This window comes from Ruditapes philippinarum, unplaced genomic scaffold (genome assembly GCF_026571515.1).
Source record: "Ruditapes philippinarum isolate M1 unplaced genomic scaffold, ASM2657151v2 ctg3851_1_1_1_1, whole genome shotgun sequence".
NCBI lineage: Eukaryota > Metazoa > Mollusca > Bivalvia > Venerida > Veneridae > Ruditapes > Ruditapes philippinarum.
Window position 1 is genome coordinate 7404 of NW_026866543.1, and position 23776 is coordinate 31179.

At 30.8% G+C, this 23776-nt stretch overlaps 2 protein-coding genes across 2 annotated transcripts in view; both read left to right on the plus strand.

The window, feature by feature from the left end:
- The first annotated feature begins 293 nt into the window (after positions 1–293).
- On the plus strand, positions 294–17558 carry LOC132732822 (sodium- and chloride-dependent GABA transporter 2-like). The gene is made up of 15 exons (XM_060719336.1): positions 294–452; positions 3201–3440; positions 7792–7926; positions 9551–9695; positions 10442–10546; positions 10990–11122; positions 11521–11655; positions 12025–12128; positions 12585–12709; positions 13541–13653; positions 14440–14577; positions 15511–15613; positions 16166–16266; positions 16737–16907; positions 17502–17558. The coding sequence occupies exons 1-15, from the start codon at positions 395–397 to the stop codon at positions 17556–17558; spliced, it is 1863 nt and encodes a 620-aa protein (XP_060575319.1). The 5' UTR covers positions 294–394.
- A 5254-nt stretch (positions 17559–22812) lies between these two features.
- LOC132732818 (protein mono-ADP-ribosyltransferase PARP14-like) overlaps positions 22813–23776 on the plus strand; it is a 28653-nt gene continuing 27689 nt past the window's right edge. Inside the window, exon 1 of the mRNA XM_060719331.1 lies at positions 22813–22859. The gene's annotated coding sequence lies outside the window, so the exon portion shown is untranslated. The remainder of the gene's footprint in view (positions 22860–23776) is intronic.

Below are 23776 nucleotides of genomic sequence, written 5' to 3' on the forward strand. Positions count from 1 at the left end.
TTGAGCATTTTTAAATTGATAATGATTGTCAATTTGTCAGCCATTTGTTCAATCATGATTTTACCAAATAAGACTTTATTTGCATGTGTACATTCGTCATTCATTATCAAAGATTACACCATCTGTTTTTGTTTACATCTAAAACCACGTGGTACCGTATTAGGTCCGAGGTTATTGATATTAGCTCAGATGACATGATTTTATTAAAGCATGCAATTTAATGCAACAAAAAATCGTTTAACGAATTAAGTCAGTGAAACAAGATACTTGTGGTAGACAGATGTAGAATGTCATCGTAAAAAACATGTGAGGAATATGTTGGATATGATCAGATTTTACAGATCATATCCGTATCAATAGTTTTGTGTGAAATCAAAACGAAACACAGCTTTGAATGGTAGATATCATCATTTTCTTAAAGAATAATAGAAAAATGGTTTACAACTTGCAAGGTAAGGGCAGTTCAGTTATTGTTACTCTTGGTCAGTTAGATTCGGTTGACAATTTCAGATCATCACAGTATTTTGTCGGGGTAATGAAATAAATAACACATACGTTTGTGAGTAACAGTAAAGATATCATCCCTCGTAATAACATCATAACAGTATTTACCTAGGGATGGTATTTTTGCTGTCTACCCACAAACCTATGTTATATTTATGATTTTGTACATGGAAATAGTCACAGCAAGGACAAACTTGTATGGATGCAGGGATAAACAAAAATGAAAAAGGGCATTTTATAAAAAAAATGCCATAAAATTTTATTAAACGTAATAAAGTATGAACATACAGTTTCTCTCAAAACATCGTAATACCGCCGATATCAAAACTAGTGGCTACATGCCGTACTAACTACGTATAAAATAACTAAGTATGTACAAAGACGTGTTATATAGCTCTTGATATAATTAAAATGTACAATATAATACATGTACATTTTGTTTAAAGTTATAGTTATGCTTTTTTTATTGTATAATAATGTTTTGTGGGTGAAACAAATTTTAAAGGGTAAAAAAATTATATCTTATGAAATATTTTTATCAAATTGAATTTAAAATATATAGATAAATTAATCAACTGTAAAATTATGTTGTTTCCATGATCTTATAGTCGATTCTCGAAAAAATTGTAATTAAAGTGTATATAGCTATATATCTGCCGTGAAATATGTTTGTATATTAAAATAGGAAACTTTTAAGGGTTTTTTATAAAGAAAAAATGTATTATATAATCGCCTAATAAGCGAATGAAGTGTGCACAATGTCATTGCTAACGGTTAAAAAGCAGCATGATATTTCTTTCCGGATTTTTTATACTTCTGTTCCCATACAATAAACATAATGTTAATTAATTAACAGAGTGGTGGCATGCCCGTGTGCTTAACGCTGTTCAAACCCCGTCAGGAGCAAGCTGTTGTTTCTGTAAGCAAGATTGCTTAGTACTGGTTGGTGCCTAGCTCGTAAGGTCTATTCACCGGGCAAAAAGCATAGTAAAAGCTGCTATAAGTATCTTTATTTCTACCTCCTAAGGACACAGGTGGTGTATCTTAACTACTTTAACTATGCGCTTATTTATGATATTAAGAACATGCAAATATCACTACTGTATTGTTCTTATGGTGTACGACTAGATTAATGGCTTTCAGATGACCTACAAACCATTTGTAAAATCAAAGTCTGCTCTCCATGTCATCCTATAAATATATCCTAAAAATCTTTTAAAAATTCTGCTTTAACATGAATGAAGGTAACAAACAATATTTTAATGGAATTCGATGATATGTTACTTTTAAATCCGCTTATAAAGAACCAATTGAGGCATTCAAATATGTTCCTTGTATCCGGAGTTCCTTATAAGCATATAGCGAATTTGTTAGAATTACACATAACGAACTGATTGTTTACCATCATCCACCATTCTGAAGAGCATTTGTTTAAGAAAAATTAGTCATTTATTTATTTTTAAGACACAATACAAGAGTGTATACTTTTTGGAATTTGAAAATCCTTTACTTTTTCAGTTAAGTTTTACTCCCTTTCTCGATTTCTCATAAAGTATTCATTATTTTGTTTTTAAAACTCTGTCTTTTCGTTTCTTTTCCACTGTTTAAAGGTAAACAATCTTGGAGTTTACCCTTCCTTTTTTTAAAATTGAAACCTTCTTTTATATTTTAAAAGGGTGGACTTTTTACTTGTGAAAGATATAGATTTCTTTTAATTTTCCACTCAAGCATACTTTGTTACAAGGGAAAGGCATGGTCTGATTTATGTTGAAAAACCGCATTGTAAATGATCATAATTATTTTACTCGAGGGAAAAGGGGAAATAATAGACTAAAAGGAAGAACCGTTTTTATCTTGGGGTGACAAGAAAACTTATTTGCTTTAAAAATATCTAAAATAGAAAAACATTACTTACTGTTATACAAAATCATTTCACAGCTGTATTGAAGTTCATAGTAACAATCAAACGTACATTTCAGCCGAGGTTTAATCCGTGTCAATGAAAGCGAAAGTGAAGTTCTATTTACGGATAGCCAATATTTTGGAGTTCGTTATAAAAGTGTAATTTTTCTGTACTTTTAACTAAATTGGGACTAAGGAATGAGTTCTTTATAAGCGATAATTCCTTATAACCGTGTTAGCACTAACCGTATATTTTTATATTAAATAAAGTACGGCAAAATAGGGTCAAAAAATAATCCTTATAACTGGAAGTTCGCTATAAGCGAAATTTGCTGTATATCGTTACACCAAAGATAGAATTAAAGAACATAGAAGACGAAGATTAGGAAAGAAACAGTAGAAAAAAAGTTTATTAGACGTGTGCATATCTATTTTGTTATTGAAATGACTTGATATAACAGCTAACAAAAAAAAATCATATTCAAGGGCAAATTACTCGAAAACGGTGTTGAAGACGCCATTTCTTTCGCTTCAAACATTTCTGTTTTTATAAATCATGTAAAGTATTACATGTATACAGTTTATTCTGCTATATATGCAATCCTAACAAATAACATACGTTTTACTGGGGTAAACTAAAAACCATTTACCGATATAGACAGTAAAATATGAAAACTAGTTGACAGTATTTTTGACGCATCTCGAACAACGGTTAGAGGAACTTAAATGTGAAGGTGAACGTTTTGTTATTACATGTGACAGAATTTAACTTTTGTTTACGTTATTGATGATAGAAAAAATGAATACAGGGATCACATCAAAACAATATAGCCTTGAGAGAAATGATCAGTTTAACGAGACCAGCTTTCATGCCAAGGACGAAGATTGCACGGTTCAAGACAAAGAAAAGACGCATCATCTTGAGAGAGACCAATGGTCAAGCAAAATGGATTTTATTCTTGCATGTGTCGGATGCGCAGTTGGACTGGGCAATATTTGGAGATTCCCGTATCTGTGCTACAAAAATGGTGGAGGTATAGAATTTATTTTTAGTTTCCAGCTAATATTTAACAATTTAGCCAACCAATCTTGGTATGATAAGGGAATTCGTTGCATTTATGATATCTTACAAGACAATGGCCAGTTTTATACACCAGAAGAATTAGGCAAGATCTTCAATATAAATATCAATCATCTTTTATATTTAGGAATTACAAAAGCAGTTACAACCTTTTTTCAAAATGCCTGCTTCAACCCATTAACTTTTAAGAGAGAAAAATTCCCAACCATTCCAATACACATTAATGGGATAATTAAAGACCAAAAAGGCTCAAAATACATTGTATATGTATGATTCGCGTAATGTCAATTCCAGCAAGCCCGTTTGTCAGGTCAAATGGTCACAAAAACTATGCCTCTCAAATGATGATGAATACTGGAAGATTATATATAATTTACCATTCAAATTGACAAAAGATACTTATTTACAATGATTCCAAGTAAGACTTATCCATAGGATTTTGGGTACAAATAATCTTTTGTTCAAAATGAGATATATTAACAGTCCTTTGTGTAGCCTTTGTAATCTTCATGATGAAACTATAGAACATATCTTTTGGGAATGCAGTCACAGCAATAAACTAATATAGATAAACTAAACATGCCAAACTTGAATAAAGAAACTATGCATTTTGGTTACACTAAAGGAAACAATACAATAAATATTGTAAACAATTTAGTTCTTTTATATGTCAAAATGTATATTTTTAAATGAAAAACTAATAAAACAATGATATCTTTTGCTGGTGCTATAAAGTATATTTCATATGTTCTAAAGGTAAATGAAGAAAAGCTATCCAATGTGGAAATCTTGACCAATTTGAAAAAGACTGGCATACTATTTTAAATATATGTCATTAATCATAATTGCTCCGCGCCCACAGGCGCGGAGCTATTTGTGTTTACTATTTTTTTTGTCCATGGGCCCGGATTTGAGCAATAAATCCTTTCGATTTACAGCTAAAAGTAAATCCGCATTTAAGAACTCCTTTCCCCGTCGGTGATTCGCAGCATGTCATATGTATGAATGAGAACCGGAAAGCAGTTCTGCTGTTACATAAGCTGCTTTTTGTAGCCCTACGAGCGGATGGACCCTCATTAAGGTGATTCCGCTTTGTCAGCCATGTTTGCTTTCACAAAGTCTGTCCAAAGTGAAAGTAGGCCAAACTTCATATATATATTGCAGTTTAAACATAAGTGTAATGTTTTTTTATGAATGGTTTTAAAGCAATTCAACAAAAAATATATATTGATCTCCCAATAAATTAATTAATAATAGTTTTTTTATATATTACCAATGTCAAATAACTTTCATATCTTTGTCTCGCACGAATATGATATTAGTGAATTTCCTCACACCTACCTAAAATTCAGGTAACAGTCTTCTATTATATTGATAAATACTGTATCACCATGTAACGCGTGTATAACAAACAAAAAAAATCCTGAATTTGGTCTTTTTGAAATTCATCCCTTTTTTTCATTCCAGAGTGTGTTCTACTTTCAGTATTGAAAGAAACCATTTTTTTTTAATTTGACATAAAAAATATGCATGTAATATTACTATATTATAATATTAGTCCCTTTTGTTTCTATTTGTATATTTGTTACAATTATAACAGACTTTGATATTTCTATCATCTATCTTCTGTTACTGACTACAGTAGTGACACAAACAGAACACAATACAGTCATGTCACATAACATTTACAAGTCTGTTAAGTCTTGTTTGTATTCAATGGAATTACTTTCCTTACCAGGTAGGCATCAGTGAAAGCATGTTTTATATTAAATATTTTTCCCCTCTTTTTAATTATGGACAGTGCATAAGATAAGTATAATTATGCAAAAAATGGTTTACAAAACATTCGGAAAAAATCTACAATAGTACTTAATCTGAATATGCGTAGGAATAATTTGGTAAAGTATCTGTAATGAGCACATTTTTTTGCGCGGAGCTTCTCAATTGCTGCATTGCAGCAACATTTGTACTTGTATAATAGAGACCTATCCAATACTTTTGTTTCCAATCTGATAATGATAAATGTGAATCATCAAAATACTTTTTCGTATGTTGATGTTAGGAGCGACCTTTGTCTTTTCAGTTTTCATACCGAGCTTTGTTTGAGCATACATGGAAGAATAAATTCATGTTTGTAGTGCCCTGGGCGCAAAGTATCTGTCTTTGATGTTTTTGTTGAGTCATATTGCTGTTTTCTTTTGTAAATAATCATCCTTTTTCGTCTGTCTATTTATTCTATCGTCAAGCCTCCTAGCTAACCCCATTAGTATCATTAGTTTGTGTATTACTCATAAATATAGAAAAAAGTAATTATGTTTTTGCTTAAGGCATACTGTAGATGTAGTAATATTTTTCTATGTCTTGAACTAATAACATCCTTTACATATTCAATATTTCAAATAAATGTTTGCCGTAATTTACTTTATGTTAATACTATGTTAACTTTTCATGTTTTAACACATTATTGTAAGAATGTTAAGGGATGGACCTCCGACCTTTAAATAGTCATGCGACGGAGGCAATAAATGGGGTCACCTTCGGGGCCTGAAATTGAAAAAAAAATTTAGTCAACCATATGTAAGGAAAAAATATTACAGAACTATAAACACCATTCCAAAACAAAACTGAAGCACAAAAAGTTGTTGTTTTTCCGTCCAAAAGAAAATATATAACTCATTGAAACGCATAATTGTGAGACGGATGTTATCGGTAAACGTTGATTGGAAATTAAAACGCTTACCATCACTTACAAACTACTACGACGTCATTTGGAAATTGTTGATGTGTTTAATCTAAGCCTCTCTGTGCCTATAGGACTTTATTCTCAATTTGCAATATTCAAACTAACTGTATTGTATTTGCAAAGTTTTTATAAAAAAAAATGGCATCACAGTCTAATTTGTAGCGTGGCTTTCAAAACGTATGCAATTAGTTGTACCTTAAAGTTATACTGGTTGGACTAAAGCTGACTTCCAAGAAATGTACGCATTCCCTTTTTTATTTCCTTTTTATATATCGTATGTAATTTATGCGTTCAATTGCACAGTTTGTTTTAAGGGTATATAGCTATACATGATAAAATATGTTTATGAAATTTATTGATAGTAAAAAAGTATAGTCTCCAATTTCTTGTGGCCGAGTCCCGAAAAAGCTGTTACATAAAATGTTTATGTCATTAATCACAAAAGAATATTGTACGTACTAATCATGACAAAATGTTCCAGAACAAACTATTGCGATGATTTTGTGTTTTCATCCTTAGCAATGATTTTGTGCATGCAACTTCCTTAAACATTTGTATTTTTCTTTTTTCAAGTACACACAGCCGAGACATGAAAAATGAATGTCTTTTTAAAAATGCATTTTTTTCTTTATGCCATTGGATACTTAAATTTTTGAACGGTACATCATTGAAATCAAACTCCAGTTGGCGTTACATAAGTTCCATGTAGTCTCAAACACTTTTGTTGATTCGCAGACGTAATGGGTGCGGCAGATGCTACAATTCTGCAACTTTTACTTTTCGCCCCTCTAATTTTTACACAAAGACATACGTCTACTTTCATAGAAAATACTAAATCACTTTAATTTTGCCAGAAAGCAACAACAGAAATAGCTAGACCTTTCAGATAATTGGCCAACTTTTGAGAACTTATAATAAAAGCATTTCTGGGTCAAACTTAAGAAAATAAAATTTTGAAGGTGGATCAAAGGTCATGAAATAAAAAGGTAGAGATATCAACATATGTTTTATCTATTTATTAATTTATTTAATTTATTTTTATTTTCCTTTTTTGCTGTCTTCATATATTGTAACCTTTGTTACTGTGTCTTCGATTTTGTTTCATCTTTATTCAATTGCCATTACAATAGTAAGTCTTTTGTAATATATAGCTAATTTAGCTCAACTTCACAGACAAAATGATTACACCTCCGTGTATATGATGACATGGTACCAATTTCCCTTAGATATGATAACACTATAATTATTACAAATATGACAATACTGTATAACAAATATGACAATATTGTATTACAAATATGACAATATTGTATTACAAAAAAATGACAATATTGAATTACAAATATTCCAGCTTTATTAACCGTTTTATTGTCGAGTGTTATGTAACATTAATTAATGGTCATGATATTGTATATATCATTTTACAGGTTTTTAAAGGTTATATGACCCGTTGTAATTATAGCTCTGAGCGGAATAAAGATGATTTGACAAAAAACAATATACAATATGTATATAATAAAATAAAAATGCCATTATTTGCATGTCATTATATATTCTACAGGTGCGTTCCTTATTCCGTATACAGTTTGCCTGGTTACCTGCGGGGTGCCAGTCTTTATGCTAGAACTAGCTTTAGGCCAGTACATGAACATCGGCTGTATTGAAGCTTGGGCAAGACTGGTACCTGCATTCAAAGGTAGGTTTGAATCTCCAATTTGTTATCATCTTTTAAATTATTCAAACTTGCAAAATGAAAATGTTATTACCTATATATATATATATATATATATATATATATATATATATATATATATATATATATATATATATATATATATATATATATATATATATATATATATATATATATATATATATATATATGAAAACTAGCCATGCACATGCAGTGCTTTTTCTCTTTAATTAGTCTCTAAGACTTGATTTTGGGGAAAATTATCGTAAAAATTTGCTAATTTGGGAAGTAAAAAAGCTGGGATACGTTCAGATTTTTGGGGAAAATGCATGATTTTAAAGTAAATTTCAGTTGGGAACAGTTCTGTTTATATAAGGAGGAAATGCCAGAAACTAGGAAATTGACAGTAGAGTTTTTGTCACATAATTATGTTATTCGGTATAAACATATTTCAATGCTACACTACATAAAGAAAATTTAACAACATCATGATATGAAAGCTAAAAGCTTAATGTAATTCTCTGTACACAAATATTATATGCACTACAATATATTCGGTGTTTGCACATCATGTAAATGATACATATAAATGTAATATTCGATGTAAAATACATGACATATATCTATTTTTTTCAAATACAATATCTAAGTACATGTAGATATCAAAGTGTCGTGCCTAACACATATGCTCTGCAAAATTGTTACTAAAATGATAATGAGTTGCTATCAAAATCTATATTAAATGAAAATTTTGGCTTTTTAATTAGTTTATGATATTAATCAAAATATTTATTAAGCTTTTACTAGTGTGCGATATTTAGGTAATTAAACTTTTTAATAAATAGATCTACATATAAATACATTTTGTTTACGTGGTACTATTGCTTGTGGCGGTACGTCTGCTACGTGGTAGTCATAATAAAATGTATACAGTAATATTAGCGTCTGTTAGTAAATAAGCAAATTTATTCCGTGAGTCAGTTCAAATGAAGATGTATCAATAGATGTTAGTAAAGCTGTTTTTAATGAAAGAGCCCTGAGCCGTGTGCAAAAAAATAAAAAATAAATAAATAAACATAAATATTCTAATGGAAAAGTAAACATATCCAGACACTTATTTTGACCGACAAGGAACATTTAGATATAATGAAAACCTGAGACAATATACCATAAATAACGGCACACTTAGAAATATTGCAAGTTTGAAAGCTTGTTTGTGGTCGACGCATCTTATCTTCTCATAGCTCTGCTGTTCACGCCCACCCCAGCCCGTAGCACCGAGTTAAGCAGAAAACAACACAAATTTAAGTAAATAAAAGTAACTGTCATCAGAAGCCAAAGGCAAGTACTTCGCAATTTCTTATTTCGTCAACAGTATATTATCCAGTCAAATTGACTCTTATAGGACGACTTAAAGAATATTTTTGAAGACATCAAATCAGAATCAAGTATGACATCAAAAAATATTTATGGGTTTTATATAAGTAAGCTTTCATAAATAAGTCCAAACCCACTGCAAAAAAGGTGTATTTGTTGAGAATTAATGTAGAATTATTGTAAAAAAAAATCGTTTATTAGAATTTCCTTCCTTTCCTTATGAAATGACTAAAACAGTTTGTATTTTTAGGTATAGGGGTTGCGTGTTGTGTAGCTACATTCCAAATGAACATATATTATATCGTAATGCTGGCATGGGGAGGCTACTATCTCGTTATGTCTTTTACTTCTCCTCTACCATGGTCTCATTGTGGTAATGAATGGAATACAGAGAGGTAAACATAAAGTATATCTTTTTACATTTAAGGCTGTATTTTATTGTAGTTTTTATTTCTAAAAGGATATATAGTTTCTATAGTTTCTAAAAAGACACTAATTGACCGATTGCATGAACCATATTTTTCCCTACTTTTTCTTATTTCGCAAATGGTGCAGTTATAATGATTTTGAATTTATTTTATGGAAGTCAAAATTTGTTAAAATTTTCTTTTTCTTTTATGAAAATTAATTTCCTATTAAGCTCTACTTCCTTCAGGTAACCAGCATCAAACGTGCTCTTAAACCATTATCTAAATGTTATAAAATCCATGTTTTCCCTTTTTAAAGAAGTAAAAACTTCTATTATTTCTGAGGTATAGTGTGTCTTTAAGTTTGGCAACAACATTTTGAGTGTCATTTCACGGCCTGTCAGAATTTTAATATGTGCACTATTTTAAGTATAAACCGTGTTTTAATCAAATAATTGGATATAAATTATCTATGCATTTCAATACAGGAACACTTCTTATAAGATTATTAAGCAAATTAAAAAAAAGGAATATAAATACAAAAAAAAAACCACCAACAAAGAACTTTTTCAAATGCCACGTTTAATTAAATAACAAATAATTTGCTTTCCTGATGTTTCACAAAGTATATATTAATTATCGTTTAATAACTAGTCTACAACAACCCGAAATAATTGATTATTGTCGTTCAAATTTCATTTTAAATTTTGTTTTAAATTATCTTAAATTTACAGGTGTTTCTCGCCGGAACGAGCAGAAACAAACAATTACAATTCGACAATGAACTGGAACGGCACTGCAAATGACAGGAATGTGGATCCTGCACAGGAATTCTGGGAGTAAGGCTAAACAACCAATCAATTTTGATATACCATATTCCGTGATAATATTCGTTTTATCTATTATTTGTATTTATCTGGCTTCGATCCAAAAGAATAACTGAAAGCAAAACTAGTAACACACTAACAGTTACTAAATTTATTCTCTACAAAAATTACCAAATCATAAAATAACATTGCACAAAATTGACCAAGTGGATAAGTTCTTTGATAAACCAGTTGTCACTCACTGTTGTAAGAGTACTCTGGATTCTTTCATGTGAGGAAGCTATCCAGCTACAAACGTTACATGGGTGCCCGCTGTAATAATGCACGAAGGAGCAATTGAGGTAATTTAAAGTGTTGCATCGCTGCTGAAAACCCAACCCTTTAAAAAAATACGGAAGAAAATAAATTTTTAATGTAAGACAAAAGTGATAAGTTTTCTAAATGCTTTTTTTTAGGAAAAAAGTTCTTCGTATATCAAACGGAATAGATGAACCGGGGGCTATTGTGTGGGAACTTGCGGTCTCGCTGTTTGTTGTTTGGGTATTTGTATACATTTGTGTATGTAGGGGAGTAAAAGTGAGCGGAAAGGTACTCTAAATTGAATGATTTTAATTATTGAAACTTGTTTCATGATTATCTTTGTATGCTATCTCAAATCGGAGATTTAAGACACATGAATATAACATGGTATTTGTCAATATCTGCAAATCAGCTACATGATATATAGTAGCTTAGAGGGTTAACCTCGGAGAATATATATTAGTATACAATACAATATACCCACATAAACAACACAATCATTATAGTACCCGGTCTGTCTAAAAATAGTTCTTGAAATGGTTAAATTGAATCATTTTTATACAGAAACCATTTTAATAACTTCCCAGTTTTGCTAGTTTGTTTTGTTTTTCTTTAACGATTTTACGTAAATATTATTTAAAACTCAAGTAAATTATCGCTTTTTAAAGATAAGAAACGTTTTGCAGGTTGTATATTTTACTGCACTGTTTCCATATGTCGTCATCACTATTCTGCTGATTCGCGGAGTGACGCTAGATGGCGCCAGTGATGGTATCTATTTTTATCTCAATCCGGATTTCTCAAAACTATTAGACCCACAGGTAATAGCAGTTTGGAAAAATCTTATATATTTATTACATTTCCTGCAAAAGTATCCAGTTTTTTACTTTTTATAAGTCTTGTTCATAATGTTGTAATTGTTTCTAATTTGTTTCTTATGTATTCATTTTAGACTCATTTTGCAAGAACATGTGCCTTTTGTAATCACTTAAATAAGAAGATCGATTCACCTTCATAATGTACTATAGTAATTCATTGAATATAATATTTTAAACATAACAATATTGATTAAGCATATGTTAGTAGAGATGTACTTTGTGTTACGAAAAGCAGACTTTGGCAAATCAATGCTGTTTTGCTTGATTTATTGCTTTATATTATGTGTATATAATAGATAATAATTTTAACAGGTATGGATAGATGGTGGGACCCAGGTGTTCTTCTCCTATGTTATTGCTAATGGAGTGTTGATAACTCTTGGAAGTTACAACAAGTTCAATAACAATTTTTACAGGCAAAAAATCTTTAATGTTGTCAGATATTTCTAGCTCTTCATGACCATGATTTTGTTCAAAGTTTATTTTCCATTTCGTAATGTTCAACAGTATTTATTTAATTAATAATATCTGAATGTCGCTAGGGCCTATTCCTAATCATTTTATTATTTTACCATGGTATAAATCACCTTGTGTTTATGACTTAAGTTATGTTACATTCTTTTTGCGATGATATTCTGATATCCTTATTCAATAAACGTTTTTTAGCCTGATTTCAATAATGGAGGTAACTCAAAAATTGTGCATGATCGCTTAATTATTGTCTTAATAAGTATAACGTTTCGTGTATATATATATATTGTACAAGTATAATATTATGATATAGTTTAAAGATGTAAAATAAAGGATACAAACCTTAACATAAAATCATGCATAACTACATTAGTAATTAATACATTTTAAATCTTCTTCAGAGATTGTTTTCTTGTGGCAAGTATCAACAGTTTTACAAGTTTTTATGGAGGTTTTGCAGTGTTTTCTGTCCTTGGATTCATGGCAAAAGAACAAAATATGACAATTGGGGAAGTTGTCAATTCTGGTGAGGGTTTTGTATACATGTACACCTTATAAGAATTATGGTGGCTTAAAAATCAAAGAAATAGTCGCAGAATCATCATCAATGATATCCCGAATGAAAATCAAACTTTGTTGCACGTAAATGTTTCTTTTGACCTCCGCTTGAGATTTTCTGACATGACAGGACAAGAAATATCTTTTCGAGATGTGTGTACTATTTGATGAAGGCCAGGACCTATACTCTGTATTCAAATTTTCAGATCATTTCCTTACTTCGTTTTTCTCAGAATAATCATTTTATTGTGCAATATTACCTAAAAAGAAAAACGATTTGCAATACAAAAACTCAATAATCCTTTTAAATCTTAATATATTTTCTTTATGATACTTTGTGTTTTTTGTTTTTTTTTTCATTTTAAGCGTTTCTTTTGGTCTAAATAAGAAATTCAAATTTAATGTTTTTTTACGTCAGTACAGCTCCTTAAACGAGCTGTTGATTTAAGATGTTGCAAATTAACTAAAAATATTCAAACATTAAAAAGGTGTTTTGTTTTTGTTTAAGTTATCGTGGAGAAATACTTCACCAGAGTTGCAGATTTGAATAAATTCTATTCTATTATAGAGGGACAAATTGATTTATTCCATAAAATTATTTTATAGACTCCATTGTTATGTATCAACAGCATTTCCAACTCATGCTATATTAACCTTTTAAGAGATATTTTATTTAAAATAAAAAGAAAGCTACTTTTTATGTAAATTGTCACGTTCGAAATGTGGCAAATTGACGTAGAAATGGAATTTTAAATAAAAATGTTCATTACTTACATCAAGGATCTTACTATCTATTCAGGTCCAGGTCTAGCATTCATCGCCTATCCAAAGGCTATTTCACAAATGCCTCTGTCACCTCTATGGGCTGTTCTCTTCTTCATTATGATTTTGTTGCTGGGATTCGACAGTCAAGTACGTATTATATGCTAACAATACAATCAGTTTGAAACTTTTATATGCGGTCACGGTGAACAACAATAGATAATGAACAAAGAAGCGTTACTGTATATTCCTTCTATGATAATAGCAAATATATAATTTTGTACTTGACGTGTAAATTTATTAAATCACAGAGAATGAATGCCGCGATGAAAACTTAACTGAGGAGTGACCGCATAAGTTTTTTTCTCTCCTTTTTTGGATCCATTGAAAAAAAAAACACATTTTTCACTTTGTGGTTATCTTTCTCATCCCGCTTTCCATGAATAATTATTACTGTGTTCATTACGATGATAATCAAGGTAGGACTCTAACCTTTTTATCTCGTGGTTTCAGACAAATTAACCATTAGGGTTAGACATTGTTTTATGACGTAACAGTGAAACGGACAATAACGACAATATTAAAATGTACGATACTTACATATCTTGTTGAAAAAACAGATTTATTTTGTTTTGTTATATATAAAGTCCATTTTGTAGACGTTTTATGCCTTTACTTTAGATGGAAACAGGCGCCTTGCTTGAACCACCGGTCTTACGTAATCTAGCGGGTTAGCTTGATCACATACAAGTTTTTCGATAAAAATGTAGTCTGAAATAGTTTGGCAATGATATGATAACGGATTCTTTGTTTAGCCCCATTTCTACAGTTGTAGTTTTCTATTTTTTTTATTGTCAATGAATAGCTTGATGCACATACCTTTTTATCAAAAATATCATTATTATCATTTATTCAGATACAATACATATTTTACAGTTTGTTTGTGTAGAGGCGTTCCTGGCTCCAATACTAGATGCTTTCCCGCATTACATGTACATTAAAAGAAATAGAATGATATTTACAGCCATTTACGCTCTAATATCATATATTGTAGCTTTATCTATGGTAACGGAGGTAAGTGCATTTAAACTATGTCATATTTTTATTAACACTATATGATCAATTATGTTAATATTACTATTTTGAAGACCACCAACTGCTTTATCCAGTACAGGTGGCATAAGAGCTATATCGCTTTCTATCATGTCAACATGATCGAGTCCGCAATTTTCATTTGTAAATTTTGTTTCTTTTGATATTATCAATTATCACGACAAAACCAACATAGTGCGTTTGCGACCAACATGGATCCAGACCAGCCTGCGCATCCGCGCAGTCTGATCAGGATCCATGCTGTTCGCTATCAGTTACTCTACTTGTAATAGGGTTTGTAAGCGAACAGCATGGATCCTGATCAGACTGCACGGATGTGCAGGCTGGTCGGGATCCATGCTGGTCGCAAACCCATTATGTTGGTTTTGTCATGGCACGGCTAAAATATACTTAATTACTTCTTGCTTTCTAAATCCCGCTTAAATATTGAATTTTTATACTTTTCACCTTATTTGGACAAGTCAAGTGCATATTCTTATAATATTGCGTTAGAAAAAATTATTGTACACAATATTACAAGGTTATTTCTGTTGTTTAAGTCTTTGAAATATTCACTATTTTAAAAGCAATCTTAGCTCTATGTAAGCTTACAGCGGATAAGACTTTATATAATGCTTACAGCTTTGAGCCAAACCAAAATGCAAACTCGTGTAATGTGATAATGTGATAACAATTCTTTTCTGTCTGCCGACTGCTACATTTTAAACTGGAAGAGTGGTAACGTCCTGATTCAAATTAGATCAACTACACTAGACAAGTAACTGCAACGTAAAGTATGTTTTTGTCACCTGCTGTGTGTGTCAGATATGTTTGTAACAGACTATATTCTTGTAATATGCCATTGAATAAACGTTCAATATGAACAATATTTAAACCATTTTTTTTTCATTTCAGGGCGGGATTTATGTGTTTCAATTATTTGACTACTATAGCGCAAGTGGGTTCGTCTTGTTGTGGATTTGCTTCTTCGAGGCCGTAGTTGTCTCGTGGGTTTTTGGTAGGGATTTTAGCAATACCGTTTAAGTCAAGTCTTGTACATAATATACAAAAGTAACAGGTCACTTTGTGTTGATGGTTATAGAAATATACTCGTATTTCACTTACCAATCATATTGTAATAGAAACGGGTTGTAAAACTAGCTGCTTTCTTCAGTGTAAAAAGTAACTTAAAACGAGAAGACGCTAACTTTGCATATATATATATAAATATATAAAATCATCTTTGAACTCTTCCATAGTGCTTTATGTATTTTCCAAAATCTGTCAATGACTTAAAATATGGGAATCTAAGATTCGCAGTATGAATGACATGTTCGCCTCAAAACGGTAGAATGCATGAAAATACGCATTTATAAATACTTCTTTCAGACGTTATTATATATACTTTGTTAAAATTGCTGTTTTTATTATGTTGAGTATTGATATTGATCTTGGTGATCTTATTATAATTGAATGGTTTCATCGCCACCAAGGACCCATCACAAGAGGACCGTGTTGTTCTACGATTCATATACGGTAGTACAGTGTAAAAAATAATATATATTTTCAGGCGAGGAGAGATTTCAGGCAGCGGTTGAAGTTATGATAGGTCGGCGGTTTCCTCGCTTGTTTTTCATTTGTTGGAAATTTTTAACACCCGCAATAACAATGGTAAGATAAATGATTGTATGTTAAATTAATGAAACCAGCAAGATTGAAGAAGGCCGACCGTGCTTGAAAGGCATTACACGAACTAAACAGTTAAACAGAAAAAAGTTCTTTATCGCCGTAACTATCTAAGGTGGCTTAACACCCTATAAATTCATTAACGCGACTAGACTTTTCTCTTCGAATAAGCTCAAGATTATGTCGTTTGACAGTGATAGTTATACAGAGTTTGAGTGTTGAATTAGGAAACTTAAATGAATAGAACTAACCCAAGTAGTGGTTTACTACTGACCGTTTCTAGGCGGCGTCCCCCTGTGTTTCTCCGTGTATGGTTTATTTACAGTAAAGTGTTTTGGGTTGTGTAGTAACGTGTATTTTTTATAATTTCTGCTATGTATATCATTTAATGGAATTTTAATGCCATCACTTACTTGTAAAAGCATGTTAACTAAAGTTTATCTTTGTTCTTTAAGGCTATTTTTACGTTCTCTCTTGTGTCGTTTGCGCCACTGATGTATGAGAAGAAATACACTTACCCAGTATGGGCCCGGATGTTAGGGTTGTGTATGACTCTACTATCGACTATGTGTATACCAGGGATATTTATACACACTTTTCTGACACAGAAAGGAACTCTCAGACAGGTTTGTATCTGTATGCATTACTACTTTTTGTTTTTAACACAGAATTTCATCATAATTTTCGTTTACAGATAATGATTTAATTATCGGCGAATAGCTATGAAGCAACTCAGCAATGTATAGTCCGAAGTGTTGCTCTTGGTCCAGAAATAAAACCTGTCAGTTAGAATAGTTTCCGCTTTACCTTTCGTGATTTTATAAACTTTATAGAATACATGTATATCAGTAACAACAAAAATGTTTTTGATAATTTGAGATATAGCAATCATGTGATACAGATGCTGACTCGATTTATATTTTGATAAACATTATCAGACAATTAAAACATCAATAGTTAAGTTCTGGTATCTCCAGCTTAAATTACAAATAGTCTTTGGAATGAGGCCGTGAATTAGTATTTTAATCACGCACGTAAAAAGCCTTGGTGATTACTTTCCGAAGGGATCATCTCTAAGAAACCATGCTTAAAACCCTACAAGATGAGCTATTGGTAAGCTATGATGAACTTAAATAAATAAAAAAAAAAACTCTTTTACAACAGTTTGATCATCTAGCTGTTCTTAAATTTATATTTTATGTTTTTTTTTCTTTTTCCAGAGATGGCGATCCATGTTCACACCTCTTCTTCAACCTCATCAGATTTTAAATAAATAATTTGACCCCAAGGTTTGAAACCCAAAGACTAAATGTGTAGAAAAACAATGTCCACGTCGACGTCAGAATCACCGATGATGGATTTTGTGATGGCGCTTCAAAATTAATCTTAGTATAATCTTATAAAAGCCAAAAATATTCACTGCCTTTGTCTAGCATAACTTATATCTATATTAAGTGTACATCAAAATATTCATCATGACTTGTTTTGTATGATCATAACTATACATTATACGAATAATGCATTATATAAATAATGTATTTTATGTTTTCTTTGTATTTTATATGTTAATGTAATTACATGCATGACGAAAAAAATATAAAAGCGATATATTGCTTGTTATCGATAAAAAGCGATATATTGAACTATACATTATACGAATAATGCATTATATAAATAATGTATTTTATGTTTTCTTTGTATTTTATATGTTAATGTAATTACATGCATGACGAAAAAAATATAAAAGCGATATATTGCTTGTTATCGATAAAAAGCGATATATTGCTTGTTATCGATAATACATTTTTCATAAATTTATATCTTAATGTGTAAAAAGTGATATTGAGAAATGACCATACATGCTTAAGGATGATTTGTTTTTGTTTGAAAATTACAAAAGCATTAGGTTTGAAGTACACATTATGATTATGTACGATTATGCGTGCACGGTGATAGATTGATAAATCTTGTATTAAATGAATTGAGCATAGATGCCCAAATACCCTTAAATCATTAAATGTTATACATTATTATGTTGGCCCTGAGTATAGCAAATGCCATTGAAATGGAACGATGTTATGATAGACATAATTGCTGCACGTGTTCAATTTTTGCACGGATCAATAATTACACAATTCAAGTTGATCATGATGCCAAACTTGGGTAACTGTGTCCATTTCTAGTGCTGACGCGTGATTTTCAGTGCCAGAGCTTAAGCTGTCAAGAAGAGTCGTGAAGAAGATTATCGTCTTTGAATGGAAATGCTTATCAGTTACTCTTTGAATCAAAACTAAGACCTCTGCTTGATATTATGTATTGGAGCGAAACGTTTCCTACAGGTGCGAGTAATTTTAGGTATGAGTACAGTTTACAGTCTAACATTACAAAGACTCTCATCTTGTTCATCAGAGACACTCTAAATTAAAACTAAATAGCAGGATGAAAGCTTAATATGGTAATTAAAAATGTCAATAATTCAACATGAAAGTATTTGCATGTCAGTTGGTGCCGGGCCGATGAATTTTCAAACGATTTGTTCTATAGTAAATCAGTCATATTTGTGGCTTAATTCTCGAATGAATTATGTACTGTCTTCGACTTTGAACATCAACACTATCTTAGTCAAATGAGGCCCAAAATATGATATGTTAGCCATCTAATTTTTTCAGAAATCTTCATTTTATATTAACACTGTTTAAAATCACGGTTGTACATCTTTAATCCTTTCGTCAACAACGATTTCCTGGAGAATACACAAAAAAAGCAATTTTTAAAGTCATCCTATAACACACAAAAACTACACACATGCAATAAATACATTTTTTATGACCAATTAAACTAGAGAGAACTTAAATTGAGCCCTTCAAAAATTAAAAGAACTACTTTCTAGACTACAACGGGTTGTGTCTAATACAGTGAGTTAGCCAATAGCGGATCATAGCCAATAACGGATCAGTCAGTAATTTAACGAAATATTCTTCTAACAGTTTTGAGCTTAAAAATGTTTTTACCTAACAGGCATGTGCATTAGGATGTTAGCTACTTGACAGCGGGAAAAAAATGTAAACATCCGTGTAATTCATATCAGATTCACTCAGATGCTTAACCAAGCGTTTCCGTTTCTCGTGAAATTTAGCGCCGTTGACAACGCATATTTGAAATTGTTGCCTTATTTATCATAAAAACTCGAAAGATATTGGATCAAAGCTGGTAGATATTTGATGCCCAATATGTTAACTACCTGCAACACCAACCGTTTAAAAAATACTTGAGGAATTATTTTGATAGCGCTACTCAAATGAATTGCACCGAGTTATCCAAAAGCGGATCATGCAATTTTAAAGAAAGGGACCGCCTCAAAGTTATCCAATCTGTTATAGAAAATATTTTTAAAGAAAATTTTGGTTAAAAGACCAAATAAATAAATACATAATATAAAGTTTAAATGATTTTATGTTAATATTACAATTATGCAGTCCATGCCAAAAAAAAAGTATTTTATGCAGTATAAACAGCTGCAACAGTGAAATACTGTTCCAGGCTATATGTACGTAGGTATCCATTTTTTCCCAGACTATATAACATCATAAATAATTGTTATTAAATAAATCAGATACAAAGAACATATTTTGTTTTCATATTCAGCTATTTATATGGCATATATATTGAGACTTGCATTCCATATGTCGCTAAAATATTGAACTTATACTTGGATTCTTGATGTTGATACAGATCAACATAAATATATTTATATGATTATTTTGTCCATAGTCTTGTCTTCCTTTAAATATTATGTCCAGTAATTGATTAGTCGAGTAGAGCTGTCTCCTCTGACAGCTCATGTTTCATATGCTAACAAAGAATCCATGCTAGCTCAATGTTTATTTGTTATATGGTTTCAGATTATGATGCTTCCAAAGGCTAAAGGAAAAAAAAAATGTACACTTAAGTCCAGCCCTATGACCTAAAATTGTGTTGGTGTGACGTTAAACCCAACAAAAATACAATTTTTCAGTCACATGTCTTTTACATATAACAATAAAGAATTCTTTTTTACTTAAATTACATAATAACAATTAATTGTGACATAGAAGTTCATATCCATTTGTCTGCACAATCAGAATTATTATTACATTGCCTTTTATGAATGATAGTCAGAATTGTTTTACACTAGTAGAAGTACATGTATTTTGTAATGATTTTGTTCATTTTTATTGCAGATTTTTCTAAGGAAGAGTAAAGCAGTATATGTTGAAAATTTTGTTTGTTATTCTTATAAAATATATCCTATTATTTTATGCTTTTCAGTGGATTACTGATTTATCCGTGAAAATTATATTTGGTAATTTCACAGTGAAAATTATCAAAATATAATTTCACTTTTTTCAATGACGAAACTACTTTTTTAAGATTTTCCCCATGTGGTACCTCAATTTTATTTTTGCTGACAATTCTGACAATGTCAGGCTGTTTAAAGAAAAAGGAAAGCTGAAATTGATAAATACCTTAAACGTCAAAAGTAATAAAAAGAAGAAAACTTACTTCTATTCATTCAAATTCCAATCACCAAATTTCGTCTCTAAATTTTTTGTTTCATTTTTACAGTCTGAAAAATACATTCCTTCTACATGCAAACTGCTCTTGATGACATTTGGGCATATTAAAGTATCCTACGAGTAATAACTGCCGTATGCTTTATGAAAAATTGAAAAGCAATGACAGCTACAGCTCGTAGAACAAGTAAACCAACCCAGCGTTCCGAGCAAGTTCCAAGTCTTCCATTTTCATAGCTGCTTTTTTCATGTTTTCACATCTGTCAACACTTAATTTTTGTCTGTTTCAATCCTCAAATATGTTTTCTTTCTTTTAAAAAGGTGTATGACTAACAATTCCAAATGATATCCCTCTGAATCAAACACAAATTATTTTCCTCCTGTGAAATACACAACTTTAAAAAATGGCTGCCGCTTACATTTAACAAAGCCAGGTCTAATATAAATTCGCAGTAGGTAACAGAAATATGGATGGATGGTTGGAATTTTCTCCTACACGAATTGTTTGTTTTTATTATTAAAACAAGCGATCATTCATATTTTTTAAACAAAATAAATAATATCACTGTCATTTAATGTTGATTGTCGGACTTATTTTTCAGCTCAAGACTTCTTGTTTTTAATGAGAAATTCTCACGAAATGGGGCTCTCAATGGGGAAACAGATTTTAATATTTATGTTAATATTATGGAAATTTCGTTTAAACTTGTTTTTTAGCATAAAATAAAAAGAAAATTTGTTTGTTTGTTGTGTAAGATGAAATTTTATTTCATCTCGTGAACTTTAAAAACAGTATTCTCACTCGTGGCTACGCCACTCGTGAGAATACTGTTTTTAAAGCCCACTCGATAAAATAAAATTTCATCTTACACACAAACAAACAAATATCCTCTATATCATACTGACCACACAGAAGAACATGGAAATTTCTAGGTATTGCACTTTTAGCTTTTGTTTCACAACAACAACAACACATTAAGGTTACAGTTACTTTAATTAAGTTTTACATAGGTGTTTTCATGAGTTGTTTTGTCCCCTGTAATCCTGGAAAAAAATATGCATTTAATGTCAACCATTTGTCTTGTGGTTGTTGCCTACACAAATCATTGAGAGCAGTTATCTAGTTCACCATTATTACAATCATAACATTACTATGTTATCCACAATCATTCAGTTGCCTCTTTAATTCTTTACTTAATGGTACCCTTTACACTCTGATATTCAGGGGTAACATATATTTGTGCAATATTTTCTTTGTTCAGGGCGAATTTGACAGAAAATTCGTGTTTTGAGACAATCCCCCATTCGTATGTCACGTGATCCGCTAATGGCTTATTTGACCCGTTATTGGCATGTTTACTAGATGTTTGAAAAAGGTAAATGCACCATGCTGCATTCAAAATACAAAGTCACAAGAAGTATACAGTAAAAGAGGAATAAAAATACTTCAAATCTACATACATTTATTAAAGGATTTAAAAATCATTCGTTCATAAACACTAAAAGTTTCACTAGTGACCCGTTATTGGCCAACTCACTGAACCGTTCCTGGCGCATTCAGGCGTTGATATGTTTTGCTTATATTCATACCATACGCAATATTTCATATTCGATCGTCATAGATAACAAAACATGTCTGGTTTTGATAGTATGTCGATTTGCTGAACAGAAGCACATATAATATCGAAAGATTGAAAATTTGAAACCCAGGCTAGGCGGAGACCATGCAGTAGCTTTATATAGTTTTGATGGAGTGCACTTATAATAAGTGATGACTAGTCTACGTTAAATAGTAAAATTACTATCTATATTCCCAAATAATACAATAACAACAAAAAGAAAAAAGAAAAAACGAAATGCTTCAAACTGTCCAAAATATATTCAAACTATCGATATAAAATATAACACAACGGCAACTCAGCGGAAGTTTATACATACTCTGCCACAGTGGTTCCCCTTTGTTTAGCTTGGGTTATTCCGTGAAGATCTATAAATAAACTCTGGTAAAACCGACATGATTGAAAAGGTAAATGAAAATTTGTTGTGACATTGGATTAAATTATGCAGCGTAATTTTGTTAAGACTGTCAATTTTAAATTCATTGAAACTATATGACATATATCATTGCGATCAGTACTGTGTAAGATATAAAAACTTAAAAGTATGTTTATTTCGTCTTTTGCGCGTAAACGTGTACTTTCGGTTTCGCCTTATTCTTGAACTGTTGAAATAGCTGTTATAGTAAATATTTTACGTTGGAGTTATATAAAGGAGTAAAAAACTGGTAACATTATTTACTTTTTTCGAGTTTAAAACTAGGCTTTTAAATTTTATGAAGGTTCTACCCGATATATATGTAGTTTTTATACTTCTATGCTTTTTTTTAAAAAAAATAACGACTTCCTTGTGTCCTACACTATTACTAAGTAGGCTACTTTCGGTTTAGATAGTTATAAAGTCAGTCTTATTGATATATATCTAAACATATTTTTTGAATTGCACACTTAGATAGGTAATGTAGAACATGCTATATAGTTGTAATAATTTTTATTCGTATTTTTACACACGGTGTCCAGTATTTATATGCAGTCATTTAAAAACCTATTTTTAATCTGCCGATGTTTACACGTAGCGCATTTAGAGCTGATTTTAATCAGATTATATTTTAATCAAGGTGAAATATCGATGTTCAGGAATATTTATTGTTGTATGGCAAGTGAGAGTAGCTTATATATCCTACAAGAATCCGATTTGTTAAATGAAAATTAAAAAGTTTTACAGTTGGTCATCTACTTATTAATAAATCTTAGCGGGTCGTTTCATTTTTGATGAAAAAAAGATTAAACGGTATGATATAAGTGTAATGATTATACATTTGATTACTATTACTAATATTTACACACTATTACTAATGATAACACATGATTACTAATGATTATTTA

Excerpts from the sequence above, each read along its gene's own strand:
- LOC132732822 (XM_060719336.1), top strand. The coding sequence starts at position 395 with ATGGTAGATATCATCATTTTCTTAAAGAATAATAGAAAAATGGTTTAC. Across the intron at positions 7,927-9,550 it reads ACTGGTACCTGCATTCAAAG|GTATAGGGGTTGCGTGTTGT; the intron begins GTAGGTTTGAAT and ends TTGTATTTTTAG. Across the intron at positions 15,614-16,165 it reads AGTTGTCTCGTGGGTTTTTG|GCGAGGAGAGATTTCAGGCA; the intron begins GTAGGGATTTTA and ends ATATATTTTCAG.